At 44.3% G+C, this 23,859-nt stretch overlaps 1 protein-coding gene across 2 annotated transcripts in view; it reads left to right on the top strand.

Moving 5' to 3' along the window:
* Positions 1-23,859, top strand: part of fbln5 (fibulin 5) — a 69,760-nt gene that overhangs the window by 28,149 nt on the left and 17,752 nt on the right. For both annotated transcript variants that reach the window (XM_080201953.1, XM_080201951.1), the window contains exons 5-7: positions 14,606-14,728; positions 15,730-15,846; positions 19,637-19,756. In XM_080201953.1, the coding sequence (XP_080058079.1) occupies positions 14,606-14,728; positions 15,730-15,846; positions 19,637-19,756 (360 nt within the window). The remainder of the gene's footprint in view (positions 1-14,605; positions 14,729-15,729; positions 15,847-19,636; positions 19,757-23,859) is intronic.

Genomic DNA, 23,859 nt, shown 5'->3' with positions numbered 1-23,859 from the left:
AGTTTGTATGTTCTCCTCATGTCTGCATGGGTTTCCTCTGGGTGCTCTGGTTTCCTCCCACAGTCCAAAGATGTGCGGGTTAGGTTGATTGGCCATGCTAAGAAATTGCCCCTTAGTGTCCAGGGATGTGTAGCTTAGAGGGATTAGTGGGTGTAATATGTAGGGATATTGGGGGTAGGGCCTGGGGTGGGATTGTGTTCGGTGCAGACTCGATGGGCCGAAGGGTTCTATGATAAAAACAGTGAAAACCAGGGACGTACGGACAGCCTGGAATGGAGGAACACAGAGATCCCGAAGGGTTGTAGAACTGGAGGACTTTACAGGCATGGGAACTGGACAACCCGCCCCATAATCCGTACATAATCCTTTCATTCTTTCCACACATGTAAAGAATTCCATTAGCTACGATAAGGTTAACACAAATATGAAAGTGTACATAATTCATGACTGCTGCTGGCACCAGCCTACCCCACTGATCTCTGGCATGGGAGAAGGATTCTGCTGTTATGGATGAGGTCTTTTGTTGGGACTCCAGGCAGAATGTTTGCTGAAAATAAATGAGTTTTGGATTGCTGCACACTGCTCACAATTAATTGCTTAAATTAAGAAAAAGACCTTTGAGAATAAGATTAATGTGACAGAATAAATAACTGTTACCCCACACACTGAAAGGGCAAATGAATAATGTCTTAACAGTGCAACATAGGAAGACTAATTGGAAGAACAGACAGGGGTCTTCTTGACCTCCTCTGAAAGGGGTCAGTAGAGTTGAGGTAGAGAGTTAGCTTTGATCTTGTTGAATGGCGGAACACAAAGGGCCAAATGGCCTACTGCAGCTCCTGTTTCTTACATTATTATCCCAGACAATGTGGCCGGTGCCATTTTGAAAGGGGCGTACTGCTGGGTGTGCTTAAAGTGCATGTTCCTGATGGCAAGCCCCTTTCCTTTTTAATCGTTCATGGGATGCGGGCATCGCTGGTTGGGCAGTTATTCCCCATCCCTGACGGCAGTTAAGAGTCAACCACATGGCTGTGACTCTGGAGCCACACGTAGGCCTGACTGGATAAGGATGGCAGATTTCCTTTCCTAAAGGACATTAGTGAATCAGATGGGTTTTTACGGTAATCGACAATGGTTTTGTGGTCACCGTTTGATTTTAAATTCCATATTTTTATTGACTTCACATTTCATCATCTGCCACGATGGGATTCGAATCCAAGTTCCCGGAGCATACCCTTGGGTTTCTGGATACTGATCCAGTGACAATACCACTGCGCCACTGCAATTTGCCATCGAATGACATACATAGCGTGACTTATCTGAAAAGATAAGTTTGATATTAGACCTAGAGGAGAGTAGTTGATATTAGACCTAGAGGAAAGTAGCTACTCCTCTGGGTAGGAGCGAGGAAGAAGCTGCAAAATGCAGCTAAACTCAGCCTTGACATCCCCACCAGGTGCTATCTCCGGTGTCTCCACCACTCCATCTTCATCTGGGTCAAAGCTGGTCAGCAAATGTGGGGTGCTCAATGGGCCTCCGTCATTTACTGATCCCACTCAACATGAGACCAAGGCCTCAAAATCTTCACCGCAGGCATGGCAGAGCAGTGAGCTGCCTGTCAGCCAGCCAAAAGCCTGTCATAATATAAAGTACATTTACCCTTATGGATGCATATCTCAAAGAGCAGTCAATCACTCTCTGCCTGACAGGATGTGATGTGTTAGTCCCATGACTTTTTTGATTTGATTTGATTTATTATTGTCACATGTATTGACATACAATGAAAAATATTGTTTCTTGCACACTATATAGACAAAGCATACCATTCATAGAGAAGGAAAGGAGAGAGTGCAGAGTGTAGTGTTACAGTTATAGCCAGGGTGTAGTGAAAGATCAACTTAGAGCAAAGTAAGTCCATTCAAAAGTCTGACAGCAGCAGGGAAGAAGCTGTCCTTGAGTCGGTTGGTGCATGACCTCGGACTTTTGTATGTTTTTCCCAACGGAAGAAGGTGGAAGAGAGAAAGTTCGGGGTGCATGGAGTCCTTAATTACGCTGGCTGCTTTTCCGAGGCAGTGGGAAGTGTAGACAGTCAATGGATGGGAGGCTGGTTTGTGTGATGGATTGGGCTACATTCACAACGTTTTGTAGTTCCTTGTGGTTTTGGGCAGAGCAGGAGCCATACCAAGCTGTGATACAACCAGAAAGAATACTTTCTATGGTGCATCTGTAAAAGTTGGTGAGAGTCGTAGCTGACATGCTGAATTTCCTTAGTCTTCTGAGAAAGTCCACGAGCAGCGGGAGCAGATATCAGGTGTGCTACACTTAGCGCCTAGCCTCCCCGTTAGTTTTGTTTGTACATTGTCTTAACCTGAAAGAAAGAGCCAACGTTATTGTTTACCAGTCTTTGTCATGCGATTGGTACATTTACATATAACAAAGCCAGGGTTGACCCCACTGAACACAGGGTTTATCACAAAACCATTGAAATAGCTGAAGATTAATGACTTCAGAACTCCTTTGTGTTCTGTAATCATGCCGCAGTTGGCAAAGTTAAATTAATGGCCCACATTTCATTGAAGTCAGCACGGCAACTTTGAATCAGGGTGCTTACTGATTGGAAATAGTTGGCAATCACTGAAACTAGCTGCACTAAGGAGTGTCTGGGAAGCAGTTTGGCCAAGTGTTCAATACTTCCTGACACACCCTCTCCCGTGCTTCCACTGATTAACATCAGGAGCCTAACAGGCCATAAAAAAATCTGCATCTCAGCCTGGACAGTATGGTAATCAAAAATCATTTTTTGCGTAGCTAATAAATTAATGCCGCAACAAAACACTGGCAAGAGTCCCTGTTCCAATCAAATTGAGAACTTCTAATCAAATCGATTGACAAGAGAGATTTTAGCTCAGCTGCTTACTTTGCAACGTTGCAAAGTAAGCAGCTGAGCTAAAATCTCTCTTGTCAATCAAACTGTTCTGATCGATGAGACAGGAGATACGGTAACAGGCTTGAAAGGAAATCTCTGTCTATTCTGCCCTCTAATGTATTACTTCCATCTCAAAGAGAATAGGGAGTTGATGAGGGTAGGAATATCCGTCCTTCTCTATATGTTCTATACGTTCATAGAATCATAGAATCCCTACTGTGCAAAAGGAGGCCATTCGGCCCATCAAGTCTGCACCGACTGCAATCCCACCCAGGCTCCCATAACCCCAAACATTTACCCTATCTAGTCCCCCTGGCACTAACAGGCAATTTAGCTTGGCCAATCCAACTAACCCGCACATCTATGGACTGTGGGAGGAAACCAGAGCACCTGGAGGAAACCCATGCAGACACGGGGAGAATGTGCAAACTTCATACAAACAGTGACCCAAGCTAGGGATCAAACGGGTAACTGGCACTGTGAGGCAACAGTGCTAACCAGTGTGCCACTGTGCTGCCCTTACATTTTTAGGCTGCTGCCATTCCATCAGGCCGTCAGCCTCCAAGACCACCTTGCCAGCTCCAGGAATTAAAGAGCCCAGCAGTGAGCTATCCAGAAGGAATATCATAGCGGCAACTTAAAAAAGAAAGTGTTTTTAAAGTTCTTGAGACAATTGTAATTACAAAGGTGGAAATCATGTGGCCCAGTGGGTAACATGCCTGCCTCTGAACCAGAAGATCCAGGTTCGTGTCCCACCCCAGGATTAGGTGAACAATGAAGGTTCATGATGTGGTCAAACAGGTTGAGTGTCAACCTGCAAATCTTTCCAAAACAGGCTAATGGTGAGTGGCAAAGCGGGAGAGAGTCCTGGTGAGTTACGCTTGATGTGCAATGGCACCCCTCAAGCTATAAGCTCCAGGCAACAGACTAGTGGCTTGTTGCTTGAATAACTAGCTATGGAAGCAGATGGAAGTCTGCTTTTGTGCACCATAGATGCGGGAAGAGATTTGGAATGGAATTCTAATGTGCAGCAACTAGGGGATTTTCATAGTAACTTCATTGCAGTGTTAATGTAAGCCTACCTGTGACTAATAAATGAACTTTAAACTTTGTAAAGATATCAGTTTTGGAGAATTTGGACTGCTTAACTGACCAGATTGTAGGGACTGTGTGTTGGAAGTTTTTGGTTATGTAGGCTGAAACCTCCCATGGGGAACATAATGGGCGAGACAGAAAATTTGGCAGACCATTTACAGGTCCATTGAGTTTGGGCAGGAATTTCCAGTCTAGGGACTGCGCACAGCCAGAAATCCCACCCATAATCACACTGTCAGAAATCTATTCAACCAGAGATGGTAACCCTACGTTACTGGATGTCAGGGAAAACAGAGGCAACTCTTTCTCCAGTCCATCATAGAATGTTGTCGGAGATGATTTGATTTGATTTATTATTGTCACATGTATTAACATACAGTGAAAAGCACTGTTTCTTGCATGCTATACAGACAAAGTATACCATTCATAGAGAAGGGAATGAGAGAGTGCAGAATGTACTGTTACAGTCATAGCTAGGGTGTAGAGAAAGATCAACTTAATGCAAGGTAAGTCCATTCAAAAGTCTGACGGCAGCAGGGAAGAAGCTGTTCTTGAGCCGGTTGGTACGTGACCTCAGTCTTTTATATCTTTTTCCCAACGGAGGAAGGTGGAAGAGAGAATATTCCGGGTGCATGGGGCCCTGCATTATGCTGGCAGCTTTTCCAAGGCAGCTGGAAGTGTAGACAGAGTCAATAGATGGGAGGCTGGTTTGTTGGAGTGATCCGTGATGATCTGGGAATATCAGAAATTCTTGGCAGGTGTATCCTTGGAAAAATGATGGATGTTCTGGAGTTTGTCCTGATGGTGTCATGCCGAAAGATTTGCGTACTGGACTCTGACCTTGGCATCAGTGTTCTTGGGTTGAGCACGAGTCCTTGGAATTATTCCTCTCTCTGGGTTGTTATTTCTATTTAATTGAGATTTGAAGGAAGTTTTCATGCATCGCTTAGTAATGTTGTAGAGGTCGGTGCTGTGGTTTTTCTACTTAGATCGTATTCTTTTTCATTCCTGCCTGGAGGACATTCTTGGCATTTGTTTGATGGAATCAATTTTTGGTTTGGCTTACAGAGAAAGATGGATAGGCCTGAATTTTATCTAGTTAGACCACCCCAAGAGAACAAAGAAAAGACCAGGAAACCAAAACATTACAAACCTAAAACGCACAACAACCAGGGGAACAGCAGCTTGAACTTGTTCTCAGCTTCCAGAGAGTGAAATATCTACAAGGTGCTGTTGAGACATTAAAGAATAGAGAGCTGGATTCAAAATCCAGGGAATCCCAGTTCAAATCCCACCTTGACTAATTGGAAATTTAACTTCAGTTTAAGAGAGAATGGAAATAGAGCTGGTAATGGTGAACACAAACTATTGATTGTTATGAATACCCTGTTGACATGCTAACATTTCTGACCTCCCCCTTTCCTCCATATCCCTTGATCCCTTTAGCCCAAGAACTATATTTAATTTCTTCTTGAAATCACAAAACATTTTGGCCTCAACTATATTCTGTGGTAGTGAATTTCACAAATGCACCACTTCTCTGGGTGAAGAAATTTCCCCTTGCCTCAGTTCTAAAAGGTTTGCCCCTTATTTTCAAACTATTATCCCTAGTTCTAATTCTGAGTGATAGGATCGACAGGCATTCAGAGAGGCAAGGACTGATTAGGGACAGTCAGCATGGCTTTGTGAGTGGAAAATCATATCTTACAAATTTGATTGAGTTTTTTGAAGGGGTAATCAAGAAGATAGATGAGGGCAGTGCAGTCAACATTATCTACATAGACTTTAGCAAGGCCTTTGATAAGGAACTGCATGGTAGGTTATTGCATAAGTTTAAATTTCACGGGATCCAGGGTGAGGTAGCCAACTGGATGCAAAATTGTCTTGGTGACAGAAGACAAAAAGAGGTTGTAGAGGGTTATTTTTCAAACTTGAGTCCTGTGGCCAGCGGTGTGCCTCAGGGATCGGTGCTGGGTCCACTGTTACTTGTTACTTATATTAATGATTTGGTTAAGAATTTAGGAGACATGGTTAGTAAGTTTGCTGATGACACCAAGACTGGTGGGTAGTGGACAGTGAAGAAGGTTATCTAGGATAGCAATGGCACCTTGATCAATTGGGTCTGTGGGCTGATGAATGGCAGATAAGAACATAAGAACATAAGAAATAGGAGCAGGAGTAGGCCAACTAGCCCTTCGAGCCTGCCCCACCATTCAATAAGATCATGGCTGATCTGTCGTGGCTCAGTTCCACATTCCCGCCCTCTCCCCATAACCCTTAATCCCCTCTCTTATCAAAAACCCATCAACCCGCGTCTTAAAAATATTTAGCGAGGCAGCCTCCACCACTTCAACGGGCAGAGAATTCCAGAGATTCACCACCCTTTGAGTGAAGAAGTTCCTCCTCAACTCTGTTCTAAACCGCCCCCCCTTTATCCTGAGGCTGTGCCCCCTAGTCCTACTATCCTTTCTGAGCGGGAAGAGTCTCTCCACCTCTATCCTATCCATCCCATTCATCATCTTATATGTCTCAATGAGATCTCCCCTCATTCTTCTAAACTGTAACGAGTATAAGCCAAATCTATTCAGCCTCTCCTCATAGCTCAACCCCCTCAACTCCGGTATCAGCCTAGTAAACCTCCTCTGCACTCCCTCCAAGGCCAAAATATCCTTGCGTAAGTGCGGTGACCAAAACTGCACACAGTACTCCAGCTGCGGCCTCACCAATGCCCTATACAGCCGCAGCAAGACCTCCCTACTTTTATATTCAATCCCCCTCGCGATGAAGGCCAGCATCCCATTCGCCTTCCTGACCACCTGCTGCACCTGCAAGCTGGGTTTTTGCGACTCATGCACAAGGACCCCGAGGTCCCTCTGCACCGTCGCCTGCTGCAGTTTTTCTCCACGTAAGTAATAATCCTTCCTACCATTATTCCTACCAAAGTGGACCACCTCGCACTTGCCAGCTTTAAATTCCATTTGCCATTTCCTAGCCCATTCGCCCAGCCTATCTAGATCCTTCTGTAGACTCTCCCCACCCTCTGCACAATTTGCCTTTCCACCAATTTTGGTGTCATCAGCAAATTTCAACACCCCACACTCGGTTCCCTCCTCCAGATATAAATGGTAAATAGCTGAGGCCCCAGCACCGACCCCTGGGGCACTCCATGCGGTGATGCATTTTGGTAGCTTGAACTGCCATCCTTAGTTAATAGTAGGGCGTTGGGGAGAGCTACAGAACAAAGAGATCTAGAGGTACAGGTTCATAGCTCATTGAAAGTGGAGTCACATGTGCACAGGGTGGTGAAGAAGGCATTCGGCATGCTTGGTTTCATTGGTCTGAACATTGAATACAGAAGCTGGGGCGTCTTGTTGAAGCTGTGCAAGTCATTGGTAAGGCCATACTTGGAATACTGTGTACAGTTCACAATACTATAGAAAGGGTATCATTAAACTGGAAAGAGTGCTAGGATGCAACTGGGACTTGATGATTTGAGTTATAAGGAGAGGCTGGATAGACTGGGACTTTTTTCCCTGGAGTGTAGGGAAACTTAGGGTAAACTTATAGAGGTCTATAAAATAATGAGGGGCACAGATCAGCTACAGAGTCAACATCTTTTCCTAAAGGCAGGGGAGTCTAAAACGAGAGAGCATCGATTTAGGATGAGAGGGGAGAGATACAAAAGAGGGGCAATTTTTTCACACAGAGGGTGGTGAGTGTCTGAAATGAGCTGCCACAGGTAACAGTAAAGGTGGGCACAGTTTTGTCTTTTAAAAAGCATTTAGACAGTTACATGGGTAAAATGGGTATGGAGGAAAAATGCAATTAGGAACAGCCTGGTTAAAAACTAACAAATTTTTGCTAGTTTGGGCAAGTTGGGCTGTAGGGCCTGGTTCAAAGCTGGAAACCTCTATGACTCTATGATTCTAGTTCTGGACTCCCCCACCATTGGGAACATTCTTTCTGAATCTATTCCGTCTGATCCTTTCAGAATTTTACAAGTTTTTATGAGATCCCCTCTCAGTCTTCTAAACTCCAGTGAATACAATCCTAACCAACTTTGTCCCTCCTCATATGACAGACCTGCCATTCCAGGAATCAGCCTGGTAAACCTTGTTGTACTCCCTCGATAGCAAGGACATCCTTGCGATAGAGTACTGGTCACATACAGTCCAAGTTCAAGATTGAAGGTGAAGTTGCTGTTAACATAACAGAATGTAACCTCAGCTGGCTTCAGCCAATGACTCTTTAGCCATCAGACATCATGATACAAGGTCCGGATGACATACACCAGCCAATCAAAGGCAGGATTATTTCTGCTATCAGCTACAATGGCTGGCAGATCTTTGAGTCTCTCTCTGTTCTTCAGAAGCAACACGTATCCTTGTTGAATGACAATGCTCGCATGCTTCGGGGAGAGGGGGGTGCGCATGGTGGCACAGTGGTTAGCACTGCTGCCATTTAGCGCAAGGAACCCGGGTTCAATTCCGGTCGCGGGTCACTGTCTGTGTGGCGGTAACACATTCTCCCCATGTCTGCGTGGGTTTCCTCCAGGTGCTGCAGTTTCCTCCCACAGTCCGAAGATGTGCAGGTTAGATTGATTAGCCATGCTAAATTGACCCTAGTGTCAGGGGGATTAGCAGGGTAAATATGAGGGTTTACGGGGAATAGGTCCTGGGTGGGATTGTGATTGGTGCAGACTCGATGGGCTGAAGGGCCTCTTTCTGCACTGTAAGGTTCTATGGTCTATGAATCAATGGGCAAAATTCCCTCCTTCTGCACCGTAGGGATTCTATGATTTCTGATTTTATTTCTGGCCTCCAGCAACCACAATATTTTGCTTTTGTTTTAGCACTTGCTCTGTCACCTCTTTAGATGTGGTACAAATGAGCGAGTGTTAAACAGACATCAAATCATGTCTCCAGTCTGCCCAAGAACCAAATCCCATGCTGAGAATCCAAGACAGAGGGCCACACCTCTGAACACATCCGACATTTTGAGATGTCCAATGACCTGCCTGTTTTAGGTGCCAGAATAAGAAAGTTGCCGTTCAGTGACTGCCTTCCTGCGGGCGATGGAACTGAAGAGGCCCAATAAAGTTAAGTGTTGAATTATTTTTGTGGGCCCCAGAGGAAGAGTTCACATTTGGAGCAGATGTCGAGCTTGTTGGAGCCAAGTTCTCTGAAGTGTGAGACTTTAACTGGAAACAGGTGGCCTCTGTTAGCACTGGCCATCGGCCATCCCTGGGCCAGAATGATTGTAAAATAGGCTTTTACGTGCAAATATAACAATCTATACCCTGCCCTGGGATTGATCCTCAAAGGCACATGGAGCCTTCTATTATTTTAGTCTTTATCTTGATGAATTCCACTGACCGTACTAATGATTTCATTCTGTAACAATGCCTTTTTATTTATGTCTTCCAGAAACAATGCAAATTATTTTCTGAACAAGTCCAAAAAAGGAATGTCTTTTGCACTCAGAGACCACATGAATCTGTTGTTCTTAATCTTCTCTCTGGCAGGGATATAGGGTTTCATTTAAACACGCTAGCTCTCGGCTGGCTTGCACCTCAGATTTCCAGTTGCACAATCTTTTTTCTGCTTCATTTTTTAAAAGTTTTCCTCAATCTTGTGTAAATTTGGTGCAATCTGAAGACATTCAGCCAGTGATGACAATGGCTTCAAGTCTGGTGATTGCAAAGGTGGGGGAGAAAGAAGAACATCCCACTATTGGCCGATAAATAATATTCCCAGTAAATCTCTGCTTTATAAGTTAGAATCCATACGGTGCCGAAGGAGGCCATTCAGCCCATCGAGTCTGCACCGACCACAATCCCAGTGCAGGCCCTCTCCCCGCAGCCTCACACATTTGCCCCACTAATCCCTCTAACCTACGCATCTCGGGACACTAAGCGGCAATTTAGCACGGCCAATCCACCTAACCCATACATCTTTTGAGTGTGGAAGGAAACCGGAGCACCCAGAGGAAACCCACGCAGACACGGAGAGAATGTGCAAATTTCACACAGGCATGATCCAATCCGGGAATCGAGCCCAGGTCCCTAGAGCTGTGAGGCTGCCGTGCCACCATATCGCCCATATCAGTTGATCAGGTGATCAGGGATAAGCATGGAACTGGCCCACAACTTCCAGCAACTCAATGAGGTTGTGGAAGTGGCAGCGAGGTTAACTTTTCGAAAGCTGGCTTATCTGGTCATTGCCATGTTTCTCAACAAGGAGTGAGGCTAATCACTGTAAAGAGAGTTTAGTAAGACGGTAGGGGAAGGGAACAGATTGTTACGTAGTGAATAGAATTAGCATCTATTGCTTGCTGGAATCATCAAGATGCTTTCAATTTTTCCCAAGGATTCAATCTTACCCTAACAATATGTTGAGAGCTACAGAGAGGATTCTGAAACAGATTTGATTTGATTTATTATTGTCAATGCATTGGATGGGACACAGTGAAAAGTATTGTTTCTTCCATGCTACACAGGCAACACGTACCATTCATAGAGTACAATAAGAAGTCTCACAATCCCAGGTTAAAGTCCAACAGGTTTATTTGGAATCACGAGCTTTTGGAGCGCTGCTCCTTCATCAGGTGAGTGGTTGCTTAGGCACTGCTCCTTCATCAGCAACTCACCTGATGAAGGGGCAGCGCTCCAAAAGTTCATGATTTAAAATAAACCTGTTGGACTTTAACCTGGTGTTGTGAGACATCTTACTGTGCCCACTCGTCCAACGCCAGCATCTCCACACCATTCATAGCGTACATAGGGAAAAGGAAAAGGATGCTGTTGCAGAGTAAAAAGAAAAATCAGCTTAATGTATGATAGGACCATTCAAGAGTCTGATGATAGCAGAGAAGAATCTGTTGGTAGTTGTTTCCAGTGGTTGGAGGAGATACATGGCCTACTTCTAATAAATTCCTAAAACTGTTCAATAGAAACTTAGAAACATGATAAATAGGAGCAGGAGTACGTCATTCAGCCTTTAAGCGCCAGCTCCGCCATCCATTATGATCATGGCTGATCATCCAACACAGTAACCTGTTCCCACTGTCCCCCATACCCTTTGATCCCTTTAGCCCCAAGTCCTATGCCTAACTCTTCCTTGAAAACATGCCGGAATTCTCCAATATCATACAGCCTGCTCCTACTGCCAGTGTGTGAATTTAGCGTTCAGACTTAAATGGACCAATGACTGCACTACCTTTATCAAGAGAAATTTGCACAATGAGATTTGTTTGAAGGAGCAGGAGTTAAAAATGTGCAGAAATGAACAGCACACAGGAATGAAATGTTAATACCTTGGACAGGCTTAAATGGGTGAATGGTCTCCAGTGAGCTGAGAACGGTGTGAAAACCGTTAGTTAGAGAGTGTGATTTGATTTAAATTAACGTACTGATGGCGAAACTCTCCCTGAGGATTGTTATAATAAATTCTACACTTAACTGTAATATCAGATTAATAACCACCTGGGAATTGTGATGTGAGATATAGAAAATATTATTAGAACTGATTACTTAACAACTAAGCCAGAAATGACCAGAGCAGCAGGAATACAATAATACAATATAATGATATAATCACTAAAATGGAATCTTTCCACTGGCTTTTAATCATATTTTTGCAGAGATATTTGGGGCTCGGCATACTGCGGCAAGGAATTTGTTGGACAAGTTTCTCCCCAGAGAGATGCGTTTGATAATATTTGTACTGGAGAATGCTGCCTCGATAATTATTTTCATCAGCTATTACTGACACAGTTCTCCTGCTTAATTAGTGGTTAACCCTTCCTTTCCCCAGGGCACACAGCTCCCGGACTCTGTTTCTCTCGGGCCTCCGTAACAATGGGGTGTAAAAGTGCTGAAAAAGGGGACAATAATGAAATGTGTATAAATAATGATTTTTGTTTCGTTAAATCAGAGATTGGCAAGTTATTTAAGGGACAAACACAGAGCTGGAACAAGCTCAGGGATAATTTTATGCCTCTCACATATTGGGCACTTGGGTAAACACATCTATGAAGCCCTTTGGATGTCAAAGGCGCCATACAAATGTACGCTCTTGTTTTTATAGGCGTTGCCATCATCTCATGCTCTGCTCACTGAGAATCAAAGCAGACACTCACCCTCGATTGCTTTTGTGGCATCATTAAGAGCAATCAAAGAATTAAAAGGTGACATGTAGCACGGTGGTTGGCACTGCTGCCACTGTGAGAGAATGCCCGGGGTGTGTAGGATCCTTATTAATGTTGGCTGCTCTGCTGAGGCATCAGGAAGTGTAGACAGAATCAATGGATGGGAGGCTGGTTTGCGTGATGGATTGAGCTACGTTCATGACCTTTTGCAGTCCTGGGCAAAGCAGGAGCCCATACCAATCTGTGATACAACCAGAAAGAATGCTTTTTACAGTACATCTGTAGAAGTTGGTGAGAATCGTAGCTGAGGCAGCAGGGGCAACATGGTGGCACAGTGAGGCCAGCACAGTAGCACAGTGAGGCTGGCACGCTGGCACAGTGAGGCCAGCACAGTAGCACAGTGAGGCTGGCACACTGGCACAGTGAGGCTGGCACACTGGCACAGTGAGGCTGGCACACTGGCACAGTGAGGCTGGCACGCTGGCACAGTGGATAGCACTGCTGCCTCACAGTTCCACAGACCCAGATTTAATTCCCGCTTGGTTCATTATCTGTGTGGAGTTTGCACATTCTCCCTGTGTCTGTGTGGGTTTCCTCCAGATGTTCCAGTTTCCTTCCACAGTCCAAAAGCTGTGCTGGTTAGGTGAACTGGCCATGCTAAAATTCTCCCTCAGTGAACCCGAACAAGCACCGGGATGTGGCGACTACGGGATTTTCACAGTAACTTCATTGCAGTGTTAATATAAACTTAATAAATAAACTTAAAGCTTTATTTGACATGCCAAAGTTAATGACGGCTCAGGAAAACCCAGGCTTGATCCAGGGAGGGAATAGTCCATGTTGCATTGGACCCTGCATGAGTGCTCACTCTGTGATCAGAGCAGATAGTGTCCTATAGGTGATCCTGTGGCCCATCGTAGTGAACTCCTTACTGTGCAGTATCCTGGAGCATGCAATTGACCCCATTACTGAATGGTTTGTATCTGTAGCTTCAGTCATGGGAGTCCCACCTCATCATGGTCTGGCCTTGGGTGCAATGACCTCAGAACACCCAGACTCTTGTTCCTGCCTGTGGCTGGGTTGGTACAGGGCTTCAGGGAGTTTGCAGAGAACTGGGGGTGGAAGATTGACTGGCAGGATGGGGGAGACGATGGGAGGGTGTGGCGGTGAAGGTGGCGGATGACCTACCTGCCCTGAGGCCAATTGAAGAACATGTGTCCCCTTGGAAACACTTCCCCTTCAACCTCTTACCACCTCCCCATTAAACCCCCTCCCAAAACCTGCCTGACCAACCCCAGCAAGCCTAATCCCACTCATCTGAATTCCGGGACCCTCTCCATTGTGCTGCCTGGTTAGTGTGCCAGAGATGGCCATCCCATAGAATTCAATGCATTGTCTTCAGTCATTGAAGTTCGAACAGCCGTGTCTAAAACTTTCATCAGTGAATGCACCAATGGGACCACGTTTGAGCACTGTGTACCTGGCCTAAACTTCCCGTGCCCACTGAAAAACAACACTGGCAGTGCCACTCCAGAGAGTTGAGTCCAAAAATCCAACCGACACAATCCAGTTCAGCCATGGGGAGGTGCCATCTTTCAGCTGAGATATTAATCTGAGGTCCTGCCTTCCCTTTTGAGGTAGATATGAAAGACCCCTTGGCTCTATTACTTAGAAGTGCAAAGAAGTTGTCATGGCCAACATTCATCTCTCAGCCAATATCACTGAGCCCGATTATCGCATTGCTATTTGTGGGAGCTTGCTGTGTACAAATTAGCCACTGGTTTCCTACAGCAAAAGAGATATCAGTGACGGTAGGGACGGCATGATGACCTGGTGGTTAGCACTGCTGTCTCAGTGCCATTGACCCGGGTTTGATGCTCGGCTTGGGTCACTGCCTGTGCGGAGTCTGCACGTTCTCCCCATGTTTGCGTGGGTTTCCTTTGGGTTTCTCCAGTTTCCTCTCACTGCCCGCAAGATGTGCTGGTTAGGTGCATTGGCCACACTAAATTCTCCCTCTGTATCTGAACAGGCGCTGGAATGTGGTGACTAGGGGATTTTCACAGCAACTTTGTTGCAGTGTTAATGTATTTGTGACTAATAAATAAGCTTAGTCGAGTGCTTTGGAATGTTGCAAGGCTGCGGAAGGTGCAGTATGAATGCAAGTCTTTCTTTTGTCTATTGGTTGTCTGTGCGATGAACAGGGGAAACGTTCAAGCTTTTCATTTGGAGATCTGTGGCCAGTATAAAGTAACAGTAACAAGAGAAACTGTCCCGTATGAGATGATAGTGTTTAAGTACCATTTCTCCAGTGTAATATTGAGACTGTATCCAGCTGTATCCAGTTGAGCAAGTTATCTCCCTTTGACTTCCACCTTTAAAGAAAGACCTGAAATCTTGCAGCATCACGAACATGTTTGTCTTCTTTCCTCTGAGCAGATATCGATGAATGTACAACAGGGACCCACCAGTGTAACCCTTCACAGATCTGTATAAACACTGAAGGAGGCTACAGCTGCTCCTGCACTGAGGGCTACTGGTTAACAGAAGGACAGTGTATGGGTAAGTGTCAATTTACTCTGATATACATGAAGGAAATAAAATTAATCTCCCAGGATTTCTACTCAGAGATGCCACCCCTGTAGGAAACAAATGATTAGAAAATAAATCATAGAATCCCTACAGTGCAGAAGGAGGTCATTCAGCTCATCAAGTCTACACTGACCACAATCCCACCCAGCCCCTATCCCCATAACCCATGCATTAATCCAAGCTAGTCCTTCTGACACCAAGGGGCAATTAGGCATGGCCAATCAAGCTAACCCATGCATCTTTGGACTGTGGGAGGAAACCGGAGTGCCTGGACATGGGAAGAACATGCAAACTTCACACAGTCAGTGACCCAAGCTGGGAATCAAACCTGGGTCCCTAGCACTGTGAGGCAGCAGTGCTAACCACTGTGCCACCGCGCCACCTAGGCACAATTTGTTGCAGCTTCTTCACTCAAGTCTCCTGTTGTTTGAGCTCATGTGTGAAGAGTCATTGGGTGAGTGAGGTAGCAAGAGCCGGAGCCTGCCTGATTGGTATTGTCACTGGACTAGTAATCCAGAGACTCGGAGTAATGCTCTGGGGATCTGGGTTCGAATTCCACCATGGCAGATTGTGAAATTTGAATTCAATAAAAATCTGGAATTAAAAGTCTGATGATGACCATGAAACCATTGTTGTAAAAAATACATCTGGTTCACTAATGCCCTTTAGGGAAGGAAATCTGTTATCCTTACCCGGCTTGGTCAACACATGACTCCAGATCCATAACAATCATTGACTCAATTGTGCTCCGATATGGAGGGTGGTTAAGGGTGGGCTATAAATGCTGGTCCAGCCAGCGATGCCCACATGAATAAAATTAATTTTCTGTGCCATAACACAAATAAATGTTTTTAACTCATGTTCATCCTTGAGTAAGTACGATGGTGAAACGTTATGATTAGCTCTTGTTCCGAGCGTGAAATGTGTCACTACATAAATTAAGACTAAACTCCACTCTGTTTCCTTATCAGACATTGATGAATGTCGACATGGATACTGTCAGCAACTGTGCGCCAACATCGCTGGCTCCTACTCCTGCCAGTGTAATTCTGGATTCCTGCTGAACCCTGATGGAAGGTCATGTCAAGGTAGCATCATTCCATCAAAGTGGTAAAATTCAAAGTGGGAATAATCCCAGAACTGACTTTTGAAATTATTGGACTTTCCAATCTAATAAATCAAATGTACACAAGTAGCTAAGCCAATGCAAAATGTTTCTCCTTGCTGCTTATTGGCATTTTCCTACTCTGTGAACAATGTCCAATGTAAGTCCAGTAAGAAGTCTCACAACACCATTTTAAAGTCCAACAGGTTCATTTGGAATCACGAGCTTTCGGAGCACTGCTCCTTCATCCTTCATGTTGTGAGACTTCCTACTGTGTCCATCCCAGCCCAGTGTCGGCATCTCCATCTCACAACGTAAGTTCATGAGAAGTTAGGAAGAGATGTTCACCTGATCATTAAAGCCACGAGTAGACCACTTCCAACTCACTGCGGATTTGGAACTAAGCCTATCTTTTTCTAGTCCCTCACGGAAACAGAATGCTCCAACTTGTCTCAATCATGGCTCAGTTGATAACACATTTGCCTCTGTGCCAAAAGGCTGTGGGTTCAAGTCCCACACCAGCACGTGGCCACAGAAATCAAGTCTGACATTGCAATGCATTACTGAGAGTGAGATTTGCTATCTTGTGGATGCAATGTTAAACTGAGCCCCCCCTCTTGCCCTCTCGTGTGGATGGGAACAATCGCGTGGCATAATTTCAAAGATGATCAGGGAAGTTAACCTCGGCATCCTGCCCAACATTTAACCCTCAATCAATATCACCAAAACAGATTCTTTCATCATTTTATCATATTGCTGTTTGCAGGGATTCACTATGTACCACCATGTACGCTCTGACAAAGGGTCACCCAGACTTGAAACATTAGCTCTACTCTCTGCACTGATACTGTTAGACCTGCTGAGTTTTCCAGCATTTTCTGTTCCTGTGTTGCCCTGTACAAATTGGCTGCCGTGTTTCCGACAATAGTGACTCCATTTCAAAGGTACTCCATTACTGTGAAGCGCTTTGGGGTGAAATAAACAATATAACTGCAAATCTTTCCTTCCTGTCTGCCTTTGCCTGTTTGAACAGAGGTATTATTTGTAACAGTGAATAGTGGCCTTGGCAATAAGTTAACAGCTTCAGATAAGAATTAGTTGCTGCCAAATTACACTTGAATTTATTTTCTTAGCTCATAACAAAATCCCTTTGTTCCCCTCACCTGATTTGGCACATAGAACGAAACTTGCTAATTACTTCTCAACATTTGATTGCGTGGCTACTTGGTCCACATTTTCAATGAGAACAGCCTTGGCAATCTGTGCTGCTCTCGATGCATGCTTCATGTATTCAGAGGCTCATTCACCCATGTTCTTCTTTTAACCCCTTCCAAAACCAGCATTCATTTCGTAAGCTGTACATTCAAAACAGAATCAGTGCTTCAGCCATAGCTCAGCTCTAAGTTTACATACATGCACACATGGAACCATACACACATGCAAATATACACACATGGAACCATACACACATGCAAATATACACACATGGAACCATACACACATGCAAATATACACACATGGAACCATATACACATGCAAATATACACACATAGAACCATACACACATGCAACCATACACACATGGAACCATATACACATGCAAATATACACACATGTGCATATACACACATGTACATATGCAAACATGTACGTATGCAAACATACACACACATGCAAACGTACACATTCATGTAAACATACACACATACACACATGCAAACGTACACACATGTAAACAGTCATTACCCTTCTCTGGACATGTACAATGGGGATTTGATGCTGTAGTCTAAATATTTCACTTTATGTATGTGAGAAATAGTCAGTTTGCCACTGGTGTTCCTCATGCCTTACAAACATGAAGGAGACTCATGGGCACCCAACTACAGTAACTCTCCGACTCAGCTGAGCATAGATCTGGTGGGTTAGCTCTCCCCGTGCCCTGCCATTTGCCATTTCAAGAAACGTTATTGTCCAGTTGGGCAGTGCTAAACTCCACTTCATGCCAGGCGGCGCCAGCTGGTATTTCAGAGGTAACTGCCCAGCTGCTGACACAACATGGGGTTTCGTTTAATGGAAGCAAATGACATGTGGAATTGTCTTGCTCCATGACAGCCTGCCCACAGCTCTGGCCAATCAATTAGCTGACAGGCCCAGCAGTCCCTACAGCTCCCAGGGTGCATTTGTGGGTGCTCCAGGCTGCAAGCTGGCCCATAAAGGAGGCCCCATGGCTCCCAGAGTAAGGTATGTTTGTGGTATTGGATGGGGTGGGTTTAGGCATCTTGGAGAAGGGGAATTGAGGGGTGGGGGGTGGACGGTTTTAGAGAGCAGATGGGTAGCACAAAAGGTGGGGGCCACTCCTAAGACACAAAGGACACCCCCCAAAAAGTGGTAGTCCCCCCCCCCAAACTTTTCCTTCCCACCCATTAAAAAACTTCTTACATTACAAGAACAGCCTACCCACTCCCATCTGACTGCCCATGTATTCTGTCATGGGCAGCGCACTGTCGGGATCAATAGGCTTGTTAACAAGTTCAGTTTACCCTTGAATATTTGTTTAAATATGTTGGGGGGGCTGCCAATTTCCATGTTATGGGGGTGTGTGGAAAGGCAGTGGCGTTGACACCCCCTCTATTTTGCATGCCCCCTACCCCAGTCCTGAAGCCATGCCCATGGTCCTATTTCACAGTCTCATTAACTCCAGCCCTCTTTTGGCCCTTCACCCTGTGGCAGGCTAATCCTAGCTGGAGTGTGTAGGATTCATCCAAGACTGGGAGAAGCTGGCACCAATGTTGCTTCAGCAAAATACATGCTATCAGTAACTCTTCCTGGAGATCACTCACAGCTGGAGCAATATTTATCTCAGGTTTTTTTGAATAATTAAGTGATATGTTTTTTTGCCAGTTCTTCTTCTGGGTGACCTGACAGGTCAGAACAGTCTCAATTGTGCAACTCTTCAACTGCAATGAGTACCTGTTGAGAAAGAACAAGATAGAGCTTGCATTAGTGTAGTGCCTGTTACTATCTGAGGATGTCCTAAAACACTTTGCAGCCAACAAAATGATAATTATTGTGGGAATCATGGCAACTAACTCACAAATTCCAAAATCTCACAAACAACAACGTGGAGTAAATGATGTGAACTGTTTGAAACTTTATCCTTTGGTGTGAAGGCTCACATCCAGTTGTGGTCATCAAACTCCCTTGTTGCTTTGGAAGAACACCGTTTTTTCATATACACCTTTCTCGTGTGCATTTCTTCCTGTACGTTTTTCATGTATATTTTAATGTATATTTTCTTTGGTGCAATTTGTCAGATACATTTTCATATATATTTTTCCATGTGCATTTTTTCATATACACCTTGCCTGTGTGCCTTTTTTCATATACACTTTGCTTGTGTGCATTTTTTCATGTGCATTTTTCATGTACTTTTTTATGTATAGTTGCCCATGTGCATCTTTTGCATCTATTTTTTCATGTAACCCCTTCTCATTTTACAAATATTTTTCTTGCCATAAGAATCAAGACTGTGGCATCTTCTCATCTCATGCACACAAATTCAGCCATATATTTGTCTTTAACAGTGTTTACTTTGCGAACTGCTTCCTGTAGCCTCCATGTGACCTTAAATGTTGGTGCATTTGTCTTTGACAGTAGTCGCCTGGAATTCACTAGGAATTGATTTTCATAAGAGGATAAAGGACATCTGATTTACTTTATCCCCACGTGTGACTCACTTGTGCTGACACTGGTTCTATGTCTCCGTAATCTAGATGTCAACGAATGTGCTGGAGAGAATCCTTGCAGCCAACATTGCATCAACACATATGGTTCCTTCTTTTGTCGCTGTGATACTGGATATGAATTAAACTCAGAGGGAACGGGCTGTGACGGTAAGAAATGGAACAGAATTTTCTTTTTTAAAAGGCTGCCTTTAATTTCTTGCCTCCGATTCCACCTTCTATCACTAGCAAGACACTTCATGTCTGATGGCATGGAGGCACAGTGGTTAGGACTGCTGCCTCACATCGCCAGGGACCCGAGTTCAATTCTGACCTTGGGTCACAGTCTATGTGGAATTTGTACGTTCTCCCCGTGTCTGCGTGTGTTTGCTCCGGGTCCTTTGGTTTCCTCACACAGTTCGAAGATGTGCAGTTAGATGCATTGGCCATGCTAAATTGTCCTTTGGTGTCATAAGATGTTAGGGGGATTAGCAGGGTAAATATGTGGAGTTCCGGGATGAGACCTGGATGGGATGCGCTGCTGGAATTGTTGCAGACATGATGGGCCAAATGGCCTCCTTCTCTACTGTAAGGATTCGATGATTCATTGAGCGATGTGTGAAGTACTCCATGATTTCTTTAACATGATTACTTCATACTTGGTCGACTGTCTGGTTATTGTTGGAAACACTCCCAAGACCTTTTGTCTTCCGTGCCCTTGATATGTCATGACCAGTATACAACTACTTGCTGGAAACTAGCAAGACTCAATAGATCTACAACCAGTGAATGGGAACAAGTTTATATCTGTGCCGACTAAATTAATGGAGTCAATGACAAGATGAGGCCAAATGCCAAAAAAAGGGAAATTGCTGCACGCAATGTCCATTTGGTTTTCAACTAAACTGGAAGCTCAAACTATAATAGTTATTCAGAGGGCCATGTTTTCGATGTTAGATACAGAAAAATAAACAAGCAAAGCTTTAGGCTAATGTTAATGGCTTTACAAGTAATCTGTAGAAAAATAAACATGTTATATTCAGATAAAACGAATATGAGGGCATTAGATTATTCTGCTAAATTGCCATTTGCAAACTGTCTTTTAACACGCCCACTAAAATCTGTTGATTGTGCAGTGTTTACAAATGATCTTGATTGTTGTCTCAGCTTTGCCATAGCCTCTGAGTTTGAGGATTGTTTCCTTTATGTTTAACATTGAAAACACGGCTCTCTTCAGCAATGTGGAGTGTTTTGATTGTCACATAATGCTATGTGGGTGCACATTGTTTGTTAAAATGTGCTTTATGGTCAGGTACTCGACATTCAAGCCAAAAGAATCCAGATCTTGGTCAGCATTGCTCACCCTGAAATTATAGAAACCCTATAGTGCAGAAGGAGGCCATTTGGCCCATCAAGCCTGTACCAACTCTCTCTTACAATTTCCTTACCTAGCCCCTTTTCCCCCCGCCCTATCCCTGTAGCTCCACACATTTGCCATGGCTAATCCATCGAACCTACACACCTTGGTGCACCAACGGGTAATTTAGTGTGGCAAATCCACTCAACCCGCACATCTTTGGAGTGTGGGAAGAAACCAGAGCACCCAGAGGAAACCCATGCAGATACAGGGAGAATATGAAAATGCCACACAGTCACCCAAGGCTAGAATTGAACCCAGGTCGCGAGGCAGCAGGGGTAACAACTTTGCCATCGTGCCACCCTTCTTGCAGTTAACACTGTGGTGAGGCGTACTTTAGGATGGATGAATGAATATAGATAATCAACTCAGCAATAATCTTGATATGTGATGCCATCAATGCTTTGATATCCACTCACTTTCTCATCTAAGCCAACAAGCTTGCATCAATTCAGATTGATTTGGGCCACTTGGATAGCCGTAAGTAGCTTCTTGAGCTGAGCAAAGGGTTAAGAAGGCATTGAAGATTTAGCATTGGAGGGTGTGTGGTAAACAAACAGGATATGGGATCAGGGTGGATAATAAAGAAGTAGCCCAATGTGGGTTTTTGCAAGGCCCATGCCCTGATGGGTCAGTTAGGGTAAGGATTAGGGTTAGGGTTAGGGTCAAGGGAGATTTTGGCTTTGTAACGGAAAAGACATTGGAAACAAAAATGGGGAAAGGGGTAAACGGGGTTCCTGTCAGCTGCTTGGCACAGCGCCTAACATTGCTGCCTCATAATGCCAGGGACCCCGGTTTGACTCCCAGTCAAGGGATGAAGCCTAATCAAGTCCAAGGTAACGTTCAGCTTCCACCAACTTGAGTACATATCATCAGAAACTACAAGTGGCATTTTCTAGAAGAATTTAACATGAACTGCAGTTAATATAAAACAAATGATACATCTGTCAACTGCCGGAAAGGGTAACAGCTCTGTAATTGCTAAATTCTTCAGTATTTTTTAATCCAGCTTGAGTTCCAAATAAAATATTGTATTAAGTCATTTCCTGTCACAAATGAGAATTTTTTGAATCGTATCCCGCAGTTGGGCTGTAATTTGCTTGAAAAAGCAGAGTACACACAGAATGTTATGACTGAAGTCGCAGACTTGTTTTATAAAAAAAAAGCACAACTCAGTTTGCTGTTAATGTTCATAATGAGTGATCAGGATGAGTGTAAACCATAAGATAAATTTAGATTTTAAAATTCCATTCACTTAACCCGATGTCAATGTATGTAAATTGTTAAGAGTGGATAGGCACATTGAGAAAGTGGTTAAAATGTTACACAGGGTATTGGGCTGGACCTCAAAGTAAGGAGGTTATGATGAACCTGTTTAAAGCACTGGTGAAGCCTCCACTGGAATATTGTGTCCAGTTCTGGGGCATTAATCGGACCACAATTAGAATAGTGTGAACAGTTTTGATCCTCTTATCTAAGGAAAGACTTACTGGCATTGGAGGCAGTCCAGAGAAGGTGAACTAGGTCGATCCCAGGTATAGATGGATTTTCCCATGAGGAGAGGTTAAGTAAGTTGGGCCTGTACTCATTGGGGTTTAGAAAGGTGAGAGGCAACCTTATTGAGACATACAGGATTCTCAGGGGGCTTGGCAGGGTGGGTGCTGAGAGGTGGTTTTCGCTTGTGGGGGCGTCTAGGACCAGAGGGCATAATCTCAGAGTAAGGGGTGACCCATTTAGGACAGAAATGAGGAGGAATTTATTCCCTCAGAGGGTAGTGAATCTGGGAGCTATAGAGGCGAAGTCCTATAGGGAAGACACAACATGGGTTCATGAAAGGTAGATCATGTTTAACCACTTTAGTAGGATTCCTTGAGAACATTACAAGCACAGTGGACAACGGGGAACCGGTGGACGTATCTGGATTTCCAGAAGGCATTTGACAAGGTGCTGCACAAAAGCTGCTTAAGATAAAGGTGCACAGTGTTAGGGGTAATGTATTAGCATAGATGGAGGATTGGTTAACTAACAGAAAGCAAAATGTTGGGGTAATTGGGTGTTTTTCTGGCTGGCAATCAGTGACTAGTGGTGTGCCTCAGGAATGAGTGTTGGCACTGCAATTCTTTACAGCTTACATTGATGATTTAGAGTTGGGGACCAAGTTTAGCATGACAAAGTTCGCAGATGACACTAACATCAGTGGTAGAGCAAAGTGTGCAGAGGACACTGAATGTCTGCAATGGGATATAGATAGTTTAAGTGAGTGGGCGAGGGTCTGGCAGATGGAGTACAATGTTGGTAAATGTGAGGTCATCCATTTTCGTAGGAATAACAGCAAAATGGATTATCATTTAAATGGTAACAAATGACAGCATGTCATCACAAAAAGTTGGTTTGCTGGTGCAGCAGGTAATTAAGAAAGCCAATGGAATTTTGCCCTCCGTTGCTAGAGGGCTGGAGTTTAAAAACAGAGAGCTTATGTTGTAGCTGTACAAGGCGCTGGTGAGGCCACACCTTCAGTACTGTGAACAGTTTTGATCTCCTTACTTGAGAAAAGATATACAGGCACTGGGGGGAGTGCAGAGGAGATTCACTAGGATCAGTCCAGAGTTGAGAGGGTTGGCTTATGAGGAGAGACTGAGTAGACGGGGAGTACAGTCATTGAAATTTAGAAGAATGAGGGAGAAGGACTTAGAGAAACATGTAAAATTATGTAGGGAATAGATAAAATAGAAGCAAGGACACTGCTTCCACTAGTGGGTGAAACCAGAATTAGGGGGCATAGTCTCAAAATAAAGGGGAGCAGGTTTAGGACTGAGTTGAAGAGGAACTTCTTCATTGAAGGAGTTGTGAATAAGCC

This window comes from Carcharhinus amblyrhynchos, chromosome 14 (genome assembly GCF_965287045.1).
Source record: "Carcharhinus amblyrhynchos chromosome 14, sCarAmb.v2.hapA, whole genome shotgun sequence".
In the NCBI taxonomy this organism is placed as follows: Eukaryota; Metazoa; Chordata; class Chondrichthyes; order Carcharhiniformes; family Carcharhinidae; genus Carcharhinus; species Carcharhinus amblyrhynchos.
Note: the sequence above shows the minus strand (reverse complement) of the source record. Positions and strands in the feature narration are given on the sequence as shown.